Below are 15,970 nucleotides of genomic sequence, written 5' to 3'. Positions count from 1 at the left end.
TTTTGTCCCTTTGACAAAATTAACTGCTGTCTATAATTTTTGGTAACTGGGTGATGGGTATTAAGGATGGCACGTGATGTGATGAGCACTGGGTGTTGTACACAACTAATGGATTGTTAAACACTACATCAAAAACTAATGATGTACTATATGCTGACTAACTGAACATAATAAAAAAATAATTTTTGTATATATGTATATATTAGGACTTTTAAAATCTCAACTTTTATTAGGTGGTATTAGAACCCTATATTTTTCTACTCTTTCCACATTTTCACATTAATCACCACCCATAAAAACAAATCATCCTTTACTTGAATAACAATCAATGCCCAGCATTGTGCAAATACCAGTGAAGAGGAGATCTGAGGACAGAAATAGGGTACATTAAAAATCTAATTGGTGCAGTTAACACCCTTGTCTGTTTGTTACTGTGAAAATAACAATAAAGATTTTCAGGATTAAAAACCAATTATTTTGTCTAAGCAAGCTAGAATATTTCTGAGGCCCCAGAGTCATAGGGATTGTTTTCAAAGGAAAAGACAAATATCAGAAGATCTTATTCATGGATTTTTCAAGTATTTTTTAGAATTTATTATTTTTAAAACTTCAAAATATAAGGAAAAAATGATGTTAGCATATCATCTATGAATCTATCCCAGATAGCTATGTGATTTTTAAGGAACATTAAATTTTAATTAATTTATAGTTATGGTATTTAGAGTTCCTTTTCATCTCTTATCCATGGATCTCACGGTTCTTCACTGACATTAATCCTCACAGCATACTTCTAATGGCATTTTTATTGTAAGTGTATTTAGAGAGCAGATAAATTGAAGCTCTCAGACTTCCAAAGGTCAAGCTGTTTATTTAAGTCTATTCAGTGGACTGTTCATTGAACTCAATATTTTTTATTCTTGATTCACTTACGGTAACAATAAATACACTCTCTTCTTTGGCTTCTTGGCTCTATCACTAAGGAGTCTGAATTAAGTTCCTGAAGGATGTGAATATGGTATAGTTCTGTTTGTTTTCTGGTTGGTTAGCTTAAAATATTTCCTGTAGCAGAATTTATTCAGTGGTCCCATTACCCAATATAGTTGTGACTTTCCAATTTAGACCTTAAGAAAAGTTACTTAGACTAAATGAAGAGATTGATTTCTGATTCCAGATTAATTAATAGTTCAGGGAAAGTATCTTACATCAATTCAATCATTTTGCAAGTTAAAATTGAGACAAATTATTTTTTATTAATTTCCCTGTCTTCTAAAGTTAACGATTATGTACATTAGAAATCTCAGAATACATGACTTTTTTTCTCTAGTAACTATAATAACAGGATGTGTTGTTTCTTCTAAAAAAAAAATCATCATTTTCCTATTACCGAACATTTCATGTAGTCAAATCACTTTATCCCTAAGTGTGATTCATACGTTCTCAGGCATTTTTATATACATGCTTGCTCTTAAAGAGACTTTTCACTCAATTTTACTTGTTAAGTGGGACAAACGATATTTCCATTCTTTATGTAATTAATTTTAAATTCCTTTAGAGAAGAATGAAAAGTTAGTTTCAAGAGGTATTTTAGTGTTGGCTTGAAAGAAGTCAAGTACGGTAATGATTTTTTTAAACCACTTTACCCCTGACTTTATTTAGGCACGTTACTATAGAATTTGCTAATAGTTATCATTCTACCAAATTCTATCATTCTACTAAAATATTGGGAGAAGGAAGAATAAAATGTTGAGGGAAAGGGATTCCTGGGGAAAGGGATGGGAGAGAAGGCAAGCTGCTCACAGGCTGTCCCAAAACAAACAACACAGCAAATGTGTTTGAATTATGATATCATCGAGTCCACTTATTTTCCATTTTAATTGAAAAGACACTGTATTTTATAGAAGTGATCACAAAATTACAGATTTACTACATCTGATTCCATTGTATACGTAATCTGGGAAAGCTTTTTGAAAAAAACTTCCCATAAATGTGTCCACTGACCCACTTGTTGATTTTTTCAGTCATCCATACAGCCCTTACTACTAAGCACCAGGCACCATCTCTGTCAGTCTTCATGGAATTTCCAGCCTAATTGGGGATGGGGACATTACATGAACAGTTATACTGAAAGCCTGCTACATTACAGCTCTGTTAAGGACTGGGGCAGAGAAGCCCAGGGCAGCCTGGCCTAGTGCTCAGAGCCAAGTAATGCCAAGCAATGCTTTTCTGAAAGGATAGGTGACTTTAGGGGAAACCTAACAGGCGGGCAGGATTTGGCAAGGGAAGAGAAAATACCCCAATGGTGCAGTACTTACAAATTAAATTAAAGACAACATTGGTCTTAGAATTTGGTTTCTAAAACACCATATTATCAGTCACGATGGGGCTGTTGTATTCATCACGGTCTACCTTTTCTCCAAGCTTATGACCCTCTCTCGCTCCCCCTCCCACTCATGCTGTCTCTCTCTCTCAAATAAATACATAAATACATAAACAAATACATAAATAAAGGGCTGCGATGAAATAACTTACTGCGACAATCCTAACAGGTTAGCATCTACCCAATTCCATCCATTTGGTGTGAGGCTACATTGCCAAGCAGATAGTAACCATTTTCCAACTGCGAAACAGCATCAGTGGGGTTAATTTATGAGAAGTTGAATTTCTTTCAGGATTCTCTTCTCTGTCCTCTCTGCCCAATGCAGAGACCAGAAGAGCGCAGTGTGTAATAATTCCTTACATGTATTCGGCATTCACCGGCAGCTTCTACCCTTAGTGCTGTGTAGCTCACTTAGCCCTCACAGCAATCCTATAAAGTAGGAACTAGCATCGCCACACTATTAATGAGCAAACGGGAGTACAGAAAGGATAAACATTTTGCCCAGAGTTACCGAGGTGTCTGTGGTGGAGTTCAGCCTCAAAGCCAGGCAGTCTGTTCTCACTGCACACAACTCCACTTCCACCATTAAGAATAGGATCTTAAATTCAGAATATCCCAGCTTTGCTTTCCAGTATTTGTATGACCTTGGGCAAGTTACTCACCTTCTCTGAGCCTTAGTGTCTTCGTTCATCAAATGAAGATTCAAATATTTACCTCAAAGTTGAATCAGAAAAAATAAAGTAATAAATGTCACTTTATTAAAATATTCTTAAAATATTAAGTTTAAGAATGGACTATGTTCCTCTCTGTACTAGGGGCATTAGTAACTCCATGACTCAGAAGCCTCCTAGGTGTATAAGTAAATGTTAGGAAGAACTATTATTTCTTTCTACTACTCTTCACTGATCTTTAGAATTTTTCCAGCTGGACATAACCACTTAACGTTTCTATTAATAACTAGGCACATTCTCTTCCCAAGAGAAAAAAATAATTTATCATTCAAACTATACATAGATTTACCATTAAGGACATGCTTTAAGAAAGAGGAAATTAGCTGGGTTTTAAAACTTAAAAAAATCAATATAATATCAAGGGCACATTATGTTGGAAGTCCTAGAATACTTAGCAGATCCAGTTTTTAGAATAAAGGTATTTATTGGTCATGGAACTTGAAAGCTAATGCAGGCTTCAGCTTTGCTCTTCTCTGGCAACTAAACCTCAACACTAGGAATCCAGGTTCTTTCATCTCGTCACCCTGCCTCCCTCCTTGCTGCCTTCATCCTAGTTCCTGCTCTCCCCTTGGTTGTTAGGTGGCTGCCGGTCACGCCTGGGGCTTCCTTCTTTCGTATCAACATGCAGAGACTGAACGACTTTTCCCCCAAACATCCCACAGAACGTTGGAGTTCCTTTGTCAATGGGGACGCAGAGGTCTTGGCCTCCCCTTCTTCCCCTGGCTTGGAAAACGTCAGGTGCTGTTAGCTACCGCCACTGCAGTTTCTTTTCTAGAAGCCGCAGTCACATGGAAAGTTGCAAGAATCACTAATTGTCTAATTAAGAAGAGATTCATGTAACACGAGGGAACGGAACAACTGTGTTATATCTGACTCATCCTGGTCCTAAGAAACTCTTCCACTTCACATAAACCACTTTATTCATTTTAATTATTTCTTCCTAAAACATAAGTCTTTGTTCTTAATCTTTTTCCCCTATAAGCATATACATGGTGAACAGTTTTTTATATATATACAGAAAAGTCAATCCTCTGTGACATCATGCTCTCTGGTTGGTTTTTGCTCATTTGGGTACCTTTCAGAAGTTATTTACAAAGGAAATACTGGATGGTGTTTCCCTTAGACCCAGGCAAGCAGTGCTTCTCGTCATGCCTCCTCTGTTCCTCCTGTGGTGTGACCCTCCCCACAGACTGAGGAGTCCACAGAGCCAAGGAGGCATGCCTACTCAAAGCCCATTTTCCCCACTTCTTGATCACATCCCAGGTACCCACCACCCAAGAATTCCTGCCTCAACTGTCCTGATTCTGCTTCTAGTGCTTGTATTGGCCTCTTCTGCAGGTCCATAGTCCAATGAGCGACCACACAGCTGATGTGTGCACCCCTAAGCCTGTGGGTGGCTTTAGAGCCGCTATGGGTGGGGAGCTGTGGCCAAAGCTTGCAGGCTGTGATGTTCACACACAGCTCCCAAGGCCCTTCTTGGTGAAGTGTAGGACTGGGGTTGGGAAGAGAAGGGAGGATATTAGCACTGTGGGGTGCAAAGTGGGGTCATCCATGTGTACTTCTACCCAGACCGTCAAAGCTCAGGGGTATGCTCAAGGCACATAATTTTCATTAATGTAACTTTCACCCAAATTAATGCAACTTAGCTATTTTCTGAGACCACTAAATTCTTAGCTATCTCTTCACATTCGAATTTCTGTGTTCAAATTATATTTTGTACATTTCTGCTATACGTCTTAGCAGAACAAAAACTGAAATAGTCATAACTAGAAGACTTATTTCTGAAATAGTCCATGCCATAATATGATTGATACAACTGCTGTGTTTACTTATTTCACATTTTTAGACGTTTGTACTTTTTTAAAAAGGCATAATGAAGGTTTGATTACTAGGTTCAGTTTAGTTATTGCTTTAATCAGTTTAAGACCCATTTCAGTAAATTATCTGAAATAGAATGTTTTTATTAGACTCCTGGCTAATAGACCTGTCAACTTTCTACTCATTAGTATTTGTATTACCAATGTGTACTAGAGATTCTAATTTTAGGGAGGGATTTTATTAGATAAGTAAGACAGAGCCCTCTACAGGACACCGGATTCTCTGACGTATAACCAATTCAACCGCCCAGGTTTCTGGTTTTTCTTTCGCCAAGTTACAAAGGCTACTCTGCCTGTAGGCAAGAAGGAGGAAAAGAATTGGAGACTGGGCTTGGAAGCAGAAGCCTTTTAGAATCTACTAAATCGCTTTAGGTAAGAAAGAGTGAAGCTGAATGCCCAGGGTGGTCTAGGAGGGAGCGGGGAGGGAGAAAGGCGAGATGGAAGGTAGCAAGATGAGGAAAGCTGCCTGCTCTGGGATGTGACACCTTCCCAGGAACACCAAATATTCAATCCTGAACTCACAAAAGGCCTGGGAGAATGAGGTTCTGGAGGTAACTGGTGGAGAGAATTGACTGACCTGTCTAACTAATTGACTGAACCCCAGCAGAAGGGTCCAGGGAAGCAGGTCTTGACTTCCTTCACCTGTGAAATAGGGTCTTGAGCCGAGTTTAATCAGGAGTCTGAGGAATAAGGCATCACCAGGTGACATCTTGAGTCCAACAAATAGTAATAATATTAATATTATGTAGGTATCATGAGTTCAATAAAATTTTCTAAATTCCTATTTAAAGCAATAATAAAACCAGGTCTTAGTCCTTTAAAGCGAAGAGAAAGCAAGCATTTAATCTACTCCCATACACTTCCGAGAAGAAAAGCTGAGCTCCACAGAAGCTTAAGCAATTTGCTCTATGTCACAAGACCAGAGGTGGAAAACCTGAGATTAGACTGGAGGCTTCCTGAAGCCACTTTCCTCTTTTGTGCTCAAACTAAACAGAAAAGAAACATAGTAAAAATGAACGCGTTTTTTTTTTAGACACAAGTTGTTGAAATAGAAGGAACACAAGATAGGGAATTGGAAGACTTGGGCTCTGATCTTACATCTGCACTTTGCAGGTATTTGCCTCTGGAAAAGTTTCTCTGAATGTGTTTCTTCATCTGTTAAGAATGACTGGCTTGGTTCCTTTCAACTAAAATATTTCACAGTTTTGTGAGTGCTTCTGCTTAGGGAAGAGCAGATGTCAGTCAGGGTGAGGTCATGAGGTAAACGACGGCACGTGTAAGCTCTGAAAGGGTCTTGTGGGAACTTTAGATGACACGATAATTCATATAACCAGCACTGCCCCAGTTCCAGCTCGCCCTTCCCCCGAGGCACATGGGGTGCAGGAAGGAGTAGATGGAAGAATATATGGAAATACATAGAAGGGCCCAGTCTCTGTACCCACAGGCACAACTATGGCAGCCTTCAGTGCTGTCAGCCACTCTTCCCTGATGGAGTTCTGGTGGGGCTCAGGGACATGAGCCCGTCGGAAGCCATGAAAGTTCTGCTCATTCAAGGCATCCCACCCCTCGAGGGACCCCCCCCCCCCCCGCAGTGCACCCTGCCCTTCACGTACCCTGAGCTATTCCTCTGTTCCTCAGCTTGAATGTTTCACACTGACCTATGTGACTTATAGGTATCACAGCTGGGTTAACATCTCTCCCATCTTCTTCCTGAGTCCCCTTCTCTTTTCCCACCAATGGCTGCCATGTTGTAGCTGAGATGAGTCATCTCTTGCCACCATGCTTATAGGTTTTTCAAATTCCCAGAAGAGAAGAATTGCTGTCTTTGTCTCTCACCAGGTCTGTAAGGGCTTTACATGTTCATGTGGGTACTATGTGTAAGGTACAGTTTCCAGGCAATGTGGAATGAGGAGTGAACAAAACAGACAAAGTTCATATTCTAGTGTGGTGAGAGGGTAGAGGTGGGACATAGGGTCACCAAATAATATACAGGATGCCCAATTAAACTTGAATTTTAGATAAACAACCCTAATTTCTGATATGACTGTGTCTCATTCAATATTTGGGATATATGTAACTTAAAAATTGTGTTGTTTATCTGAAATTAAAATTTCAGTAAATGTCCTATATTTTTATTTCTCAAATCTGGCATTCCTAGTAAGGGGGACAGATTTGAAACCAAAAAAGTATACCTTATGTGGCAATTAGTGCAATAGAGAAAATTAAATAAGATAGTGGGCATAGGAAGTGGTGATGGGGTATCCAGGCAACCCCGGTAGTAAGAGGACATTTGAGTCAAGGCTGAAGGACGTGAGAGGTGTGCAAAAAAGACAAATGACTTTTCCAAAACATTAATAACACTTACAGGTTGGGGCTAGGATTTTATTTTATTGTATTGAAAAATGCTACATTCCTATAAATTTCAAAATGTGTAGTCATTTTGTGCCTTTTGTGTTCATATTCATTTGCCATTAGGAAACCAGAGTAGAAAACTAAAGTAAACTAGAGAGAATAAATTGGAATGGAAAGCAGAAACCCCATTTTCTTGACTCTTCCCCAAACAGTTGTATCTAGAAGTCCCTGTTGGGTGCCTTGCTGTTTTCAAAGAATCTTCCTCTACCAGGTGTTATTTACCCAATTGCTGCCAAAGCCACTGAGGCCCCGAAGTCTCATTAAAGGACACCCACTCCCCACCATGGCTGCCTGCAGGAGGGGACTAAAAGCCAGTCCTGCTCACCCCTCAAGCTACTGAGATCCCTCTGTGCATGGTCACCGTCAGGAGAAAAGCACACCCAGTGTTTCAGGTAGATATCAGTCGCATGGGCACACCAACACCCCTAACTCCAGAGGCAGGAGAACAACTTTAAGACTGAAGCCATGTTCACAGTGCAGAGAATCTAGTCAGTGATGTTATAATAACGTTGTATGGTGACAGATCGTAGCTACGCTTGTGGTGAGCACAGTATAATGAATAGAGAAGTTGAATCTCTATGCTGTCCATCTGAAACTAATGTGACATTGTGTGTCAATTATACTCAAATTAAAAATTTAAAAATTAATAAAAATAAATAAACCTAAGGAAGAGTTGAAAATCCCAGGAAAAAAAAGACCAATGCCATGTTCTGCTCAGTATCACTCTTTCCATCCACTGCTGGTCCACCATGTTCCTTGTAGTTATTTTCCTCTTCTGTTTGGATGAGTTCTTTTTGAAAATGCAGTACTTAAAAGAAACAAAATCAGTTTTGACAGGTGAATGTAAAATTATATGATGCTAAAACTTTTAAGCTACAACTCATTGTAAATTCCCATTGTCAGAACAGAAACAATTGCCCTCAGGCAAGTGATATTACCTCTAAATGACCTATTTCCCTTTAGGACTCAATTTCATAAGCCAACTGCATTCCTTCCTACCTTTCAGTATTCTTTCAAGCTGCCCCCTGATTAGCAGTACCTGACATAATTGTAAAAGTCTTGAGTGATGTCTTACGCTAGAGTATTAAAGAGCATTGGTTTGGAGAGAGAGAAAAAGAGAGAGAGAGAAAGAGAGTGAGAGGAGGGAAGGAAGGAAGAAAGAAAAGAAAGTAGAAAGCTTGCTTTCCTAAAAGTCAGTCCAACTTATTTTTAACTTAAATACACACATCGTCATTTGTAATAACACAGGGAATGCTTTAGAATTTAAAGTATAAGAGAGAAAACCTTATCAATCTACCTGTAGTTAAGATGTTGGCTGCTGTTTTTCATTATTACTATCTTTGGAATACCCTTCAGTACTTGTGAAATGCATTCAGAAATAAATGGACAGATTCTCTAACAAGTAGGAGGCTAACTCTACACACGCGAAACCTAATTGTCATTTTTTTGTCTGTACCTTTCTGACATTTTTGCATATGTATATTTTTACTACATTATGTAGTGATGTAATATCATTGTAATTTTATTTGAAGGGGACTCATAAAATTCTATCCTCACACACCAGAAAATATTAATACACTGCATGACATATGGTTCATTCTTCTTCAACACTTCCTTTTGATTTATGTCTTATTTCATGACATGCAAGAAAACTTTGCTCAAAAAAAAAAGTTCTATGACCTCAATTAGATGTCCTCTTAAGTTATTTTTGTATGTATTATTTTTTTCTGGCTCAAAAGTCAACTCTTTCGGCACAGGTGCCTGTCATGCCTATTTCATGTTTATATCCCATGGAACACTCAGCCCAGAGTAGAACAGGTAGAAAAGTCTCACGGAATGTTAGTTGGATGAATTAATGCCCTCCAGAATCCATAGCTCAGACTTGGTGCTCAGAGTTATACAGTACTTCATCCTTAACATGCGTTTCCCACAACCTTTCCCAATTCCTTCCCACAACTAAGGTTGGATAGTAGCAGAATGCTCCATAGCCTCCTAATCTGAGTTTGAATTTATTCTTCTTGATATAACTTATTAGAAAGGTAAAATACTATGAGTCACTTTCTCACTTTTCCTTCTTTCTATCTTCCCCTGGCTCTTTCAGGAAACAGCTTTATTCACTTTTAGCTTTAAAACTTCGTGAGATACCTATTGAAATTATAGACACGTGAAAAAGTATTTAACCTTATAAGTGATAAATGTAAAACTGACCAACAGTAAACTCTCATTTGTGCTTATTAAAGTTGCCCCCCAAATAATTAAAATTATGATATCCAGTGCTGATGAAGTTGTAAAAAAGTAACACCGAGTGAGGGCCTATCGAGGCAGATAAAACTTGAATCCTTTTGGAAAGCAATTTAGAAATATTTACAGAGGTTGGTGTTTTAGCTTATCTTTAATAACAAAGATTGGCAACAACCAAGTATTCAACTGTTTGGGACAGTTTAAATCTATGATCACACTTGCCTTTGACAGATGATAAACTATTCACAAGACAATCATGAGTACCATGTGAAAACAAATACATAGCATCAAATAATAAAAAATCAGAAGCTCAAACTACGTAATAAGCTTACAATTGCTTGAAAATATATAAATAAAAGATAAATAAATAAAAAAGACTAGAAGGAAACAAGACAAAATGAAAACAATTATTATAGGCTGATAGAATCGAAAGTGTATTTTTTGTTCCCTACAATGTTAAAAGATGATTTTAACAGTATCTAGAAATCTTAAAATGAGATCAAGTGTTAGTCCCTCGTTGTTCGTATATTAAGGAGGATGTTAACCAGATACCTCAGCAACGTCTCTCTTCCTTGATTCAGAATCTCAGCGTGTACTTTGTTCAGCTCCAGGCGCTTACCATTTTTTATCATTCTTCCGGCTACCGTGGTCATTCTTCGAAAGTCTAAACAACCTTTGTATTGTTTCCTGGCAGTGTCTCTTATTTGCATTAAACCATGAGTTATGATATTAGTGCATCCTGTTGCGGAGTCTTTGAAGAAAGCTGACTTGATAGCTCTTGTTCTCTTGCAGAGTAAATGATAGTCCTCTTTCCGGGCATGTTCTATTTCTCAGTTCTTACTCTTTGTGATGTACAAATGGCCAGTCAAAGTTTTCCTATAATGGCTATTGCTCTTCTGTGAGCATTTTGGCCATTAATCCATGGAAAATGCAAGAGTTACAATTATAGTGTAACTTTATACACAAAGCAGAATTTCTTCCAGGAAGGCAAGACTTGAGCAATTATAATAGTCCAGTACAGTAGTAAACTATTTTCTCCTCTTCTAGAAGGATAACATAAGCTTCATATTCTTCGTTTATCTGGGAGGTATATCTAAATCATCTTTATAGAAGTTATATTTAATTCAGGTTTCTGTACATTATGAAAAGTCATATATAAATGAGAAGCATAAACCAAATGATAATGAGGATAGAAATACTCCTGTGTATTCTCTCCCAGTTTTTAGATGCTTTTGTTCATTCTGGAATGCATCGTATTGTTAAGAGCACAACCTCTTTAGCTAGATCATGAAAGTTCAAATCTTGGCTAGAGTTGTATAAATCTAGAAAAGTTGTTTAACCTCGCTGTGTCTTAATTCCTTCATCTGTTAAATAGAGATAAAGGTGATACCTCATAGAGATTTGTGAGAACTAAGTGAATTGATGAATGTAAAGTTCCTGGCACTTAAAAATGGTATTATTATTATTATTATTATTATTATTATTAATGTACATGTTTTTGAAGCTGAGAGCACAAATATTAAAATGGCACAATCCCTGTAGTCACCTGTAGGTGACTTAGAAAACGTGCTTAAAAATCAACTAAGTTTGCTGTGAACCTAAAACTGCTCTAAAAATAAAGTCTAGTTTTTCTAAATCAACCAAGGAGCAACTTTACTACCCTCATTGGAAAGAAGAAGACTATCCCATCATTGGTGCACACTGTCGAGGGCTTGGGGAGTGTTTTTAAATGAAAATGAAATTCTAGTTGATATGACTTGGAGCCACATGGAAGCATCGAGAGCCAGAGTATCTTACCTTTGCTGCTGGGCACATCATGACTTCTCCTCTTTGGAAAACAGTTGCTGGTTCAGAACCTAGGAAGACTGTTACACAATCTCTTCTTTCTGAGATGGGAAAATTTTCTGACCTAGTAACCATCGTCTTTCTCCCAAATGCCTATCACTCAATAGGACAATGAGAGCCATAGCTCTGAATGTTTTATTCTAATTATTTTTTACACGGAAATTGAGAAGAGAAACCAAAACCATTTTTACTTTTGACTTTTGTGTCAAATGTGTCCAATTTTGTAGGTGTTCAAAGATATGTGTGATCTTTAAGCTTTAGATTTGGATGAAGTCTCATTAATATAATGTTTAGTCTTTATTTTCCTGAGCTGATGGACCACTTAAAAGTCTCCCATCAAGGGGCGCCTGGGTGGCACAGCGGTTGGGCGTCTGCCTTCGGCTCAGGGCGTGATCCCGGCGTTATGGGATCGAGCCCCACGTCAGGCTTCTCCGCTATGAGCCTGCTTCTTCCTCTCCCACTCCCCCTGCTTGTGTTCCCTCTCTCGCTGGCTGTCTCTATCTCTATCGAATAAATAAATAAATAAAATCTTTAAAAAAAAAAAAAAAGTCTCCCATCAAGAGAGCTTATGTTTTCAGATGTCTTTAACTCATCCCACAATTATTTATTTATTGCCTAAAAGGTACCCAGCACCATGCTAGATATTCATTTCCGTCAGTAAGTTGTTTCAGCTTTCTTAATGGAGAAAAGACTGAACAAAGGAAATTAACCCTGTTTTATCCTTGGCCCCTAGCATATAGAATCTTGGGCCAAATAAGCTAATTTGTATTGACACTCATAGGCACTTATTTTTTACTTCTAGAGCATTATTGGATAACTATATCCTCTAATGATCTATATAATGTATGGATTTTGTGTATTTTATTTAACGGTATCTATTTTTTTCATGAGGGTGAGCCCGGGTTGCCTGGAACAGTAGGAGAAAATGGAATACCAGGGCCAAAGGTTAGTACAAATGAAACCAAGCAGAACCAATTGAGATATGAGTTTTCATGAAATTGTAAGCTACAACAATTTTTTTATATCCCACTGGTTTTACTTGGATGGAATATTTGTCAGTAGTATCATATGCTGCAGTATAGAAGTTTGTGACTAATGACTAAATTATGTTTGTAACTCTCATTAGCATTAAAAATGCAGAAAAACAAGTAAGATAACGATTGTCAAAATTTTTATTCTGGGATACTTCAATAACATGAGAAAAAGCCCATATTTCAAATATGACTCTTGTCATTTTGCTACTTATTGAGCATATTACAATGTAGGCCATGTCCATACTGCCTAAAATGTGCATAATATTTACAAGACTTACTAAAGATGATTTTCACAGTGCCACTGTGGCCTTTCTTCAATATTTGGTCACCTCCAACACTTACACAATATAACCAGTTACTCAAATGAAGAGCAGAATAAACATGTGGCTTTTTTTTTTAAAGATGTTTACTTTTTTAAAGTAATCTCTGCACCCAATATGGAGCTTGAACTCACAACCCCTAGACGAAGAGGCATATGCTCTACCAACTGAACCAGCCAGGTGCCCCAAGATGCAGCATGTTTAAAATTTAAAAATGGATATAGTCTGAATTACTAAATAGGGAAAAAATGTAATAAGGATTTTGGGGGGGGGTTGCAAATTTTCTTTGTTTTTTTTTTTTTTTTTTGAAGAACAAATGAATCTGTTAAATATAAAAAGATTGGTGACAGTTTAGTTTAAACCAAAAAGACAGACAAATCCCAAACCCTTTGATGAGTGAACATCCCTTGAAGTACATAACTAATGTCTAATCCCATCAGCTGTGCTGGTATGTATCTGTACCCACAGATGCCTGTCAGCTGATTTTAGAGATCACATTGCTATTGACAGGCACCCAGGACAGACCTAAAATTTATAGACCTGTCCTTCTCCTGCAGGAGAGGAAAGAAAATATTCTTTCTGGGACTACAGCCATTCTCCTGTCTTTTCCCCTCTCTTGCTCCATGCTAAAAAGCCAAATGATAAGAGTTAATGCTTAATGCATGTTCTCAGTGCTATTCTTCTGTTGCCTAGCAACCATCAGGATGGATGTTGAGCACTGAAAGGTAGCTGGAAATTCAGAAAGCCGAAGGGTCAGACTGAGTCCCAGCAAATGAAAAGGGTCTTGCCTCCAAACTGACTTTGAGGGGTTTTTAATTTTAAAAAACACATTAATCATCTTAAGCCAATTTTTTTTAAAGCAGCCTGATCTCATGGCAACACTTACTGATGCTTCTCATAAGAAGAATATTATCATGATGTGTGTGATTTACTTTTAGAATTCTCCCACTCCATTACCTGTGCCTTCCTGGGTAAAGTGAAACTAAGGATTCTCTTCAAAGCACAGTTTTGCGTGTTAGTTCTTATGCTGTCTTGGTCACCATTTGGATTAAAGACATTCTCCTAAACTCACTTTGACTCTGCCCTATTCTAGTCTCTTTCCTGAAGGTACCAATGCCGCCTAAAATACCCCTGATTTGGAACATGCTTGTTACCAGCACGTCAGAGAGAGTTCATGACATTCTGATGGGGTCCAAGTTCAGGACCGTGTTTACGGCCATGTTTGCAGAAGACAAATGAGGGAACTCCACACACTCCAGATCCCTGAAATAATCTATACACGGGGGGCTGCTTTGAATAAAAGACCATGAAAGGATGTGCTAGCCCACCTTACTGATTGGGCAGAATAAAAACTTGAAAATTAAGAAGCTGCTCAAGACATTGAATTGGTACCACATTGTTCTTAATGCCCCAAAAGCTGGATGATAATCTTAGATACTTTTCTTTAGTCCTTTAAAAGCAAAGAACTAAGATTACATTTGATATTGATACCCACGCCCAATTCTTCAGGAAACTCATTTTACCATTTGTTTTCAACATAACAATTCTATGTTGCCAATTCTATGTTGCATATAATTGACTTATGTTCGATATCTGATTTTGTTAGGTGGTGTTTAATTGGGTGTTTATAATTTAATGTGTCACTCAATCTTTGTTCTTTTGCTCAGGGAGAACCTGGAGATCAAGGTGAAAAGGTAAGAATGATTCTGCCTGTAATTATCTTTCTTTTCCCCCCTAAAGAGATATCAAACCAAACTGTACAGAAGGCTAGATAGCAATAGATATACACCCATAGATATAGATGGATATAACAACCCCTGTTCTTGTCAAACTGTTAATTAGTAGAAGGAGAGAACAGTGTAGTTCTTATGTATGGACAAGATTTGGGTAAAAAAGGTTTAAAGAAATGGAGGGAAAGGGAGCAAATCTGGACATTCTATGTCAAGCTTCTAAATGGTTGCAAAAATCCCTAGGCCTGCAAAACTTCTGTTTTGCCTGCTTGCTAGTGCCACTCCAATGCACCCATGTCTTTCCCTACTGCTTCTTAGGTCACAAAGTTAAAGGAATACAGATGTTTACCTGCAACAAATACACGGGAAATTGCCCCACAAAGAATTCCTATAAAAAAGCAAAAAGAGAAACAAAAGGAGGAGGAGAGTGCCATATGTTAAATTTCTCACAGACGTCCTTCCTGACTACTTTTGGGGCATCCAGATTATATTTAAACTCTCAGTGCATATCGTGGTGCTAATTTTCCTGGTTCTCATGCTATTTACTTTAATAATGCTTGAGAAATGTGCTGCCTGCGTAGGAAGCTACCAAGACACTGCATCATGCTCTTCAGAAGTGATCTGATCATTCTAATAAATTAATATCGTCACCTCTGATCCTGAAAGAAGTACATCTAGAGACCTAGCACACTTCCTGAATGTAACTGTGTTTTTTGGCACTGTGAAGCAAAAACTAAAAAGACATTTATTTAAATGCAGGGAGAGCAAAGCAGAGGGGATGGCTCAAACCCTTCATTTCGTGACCACTCTGAGCCAGTCTTCCTAATAAGAAAGTTTGTTGTGTCTGTTTTGTTTTTTAATAAAGGGATTCCCAAGCAATCTTTTTAAAAGTATGCTAATAGGTTGCCTGTCAAAGGTTCCTCATAACAGATTATCAGTACATTTATTCGGCATCCATCCAGTTCATTGTAATTAACTTGAAATTAATTAGTCCTCAGATCACTCTTTTGTGTTGAAATTAAGGAAGGGAAAGGAGCAGTGCCAGCACCGTCCCAGGGATTCATCAGACAGAGCAGCTCAGGCTCCCATCACCATAGACAAAAAGCCTGAGCAGGTTAGCTTCGTACTTATTTGAAACCAGAAGAGAAAATGAAGAGAAAAAAGTAAAAGTCTCTCTCCCCCACATCTCTTTCCTCTTCCAGGGAAACCATCATCAGTACTTTATCTCTTATTTAAAGGAAATTTTTAAATGATGCAAAAGTGACCTCTTAGGAAGCTAAACAGAAGGGCATTCCAGCTAATGGAATCTATGAACAATAATGCATTGTTACCGCTAACGGCTATCATTAACAGCTTATGCTGCACCAGATACTGGCCTCGTTGCTTTACACACAGCATATTGT

General features: G+C 38.0%; 1 protein-coding gene across 1 annotated transcript in view; it reads left to right on the top strand.

Annotated features, from left to right (window-relative positions):
- The window catches only part of COL25A1 (collagen type XXV alpha 1 chain), a 426,836-nt gene that overhangs the window by 344,062 nt on the left and 66,804 nt on the right, over positions 1–15,970 (top strand). The window contains 2 exon segments of the mRNA XM_057310227.1: positions 12,375–12,428; positions 14,505–14,531. Coding sequence (XP_057166210.1) covers positions 12,375–12,428; positions 14,505–14,531 — 81 coding nt within the window.

The sequence above is a fragment of the Ursus arctos genome, unplaced genomic scaffold (genome assembly GCF_023065955.2).
Source record: "Ursus arctos isolate Adak ecotype North America unplaced genomic scaffold, UrsArc2.0 scaffold_11, whole genome shotgun sequence".
In the NCBI taxonomy this organism is placed as follows: Eukaryota; Metazoa; Chordata; class Mammalia; order Carnivora; family Ursidae; genus Ursus; species Ursus arctos.
Note: the sequence above shows the minus strand (reverse complement) of the source record. Positions and strands in the feature narration are given on the sequence as shown.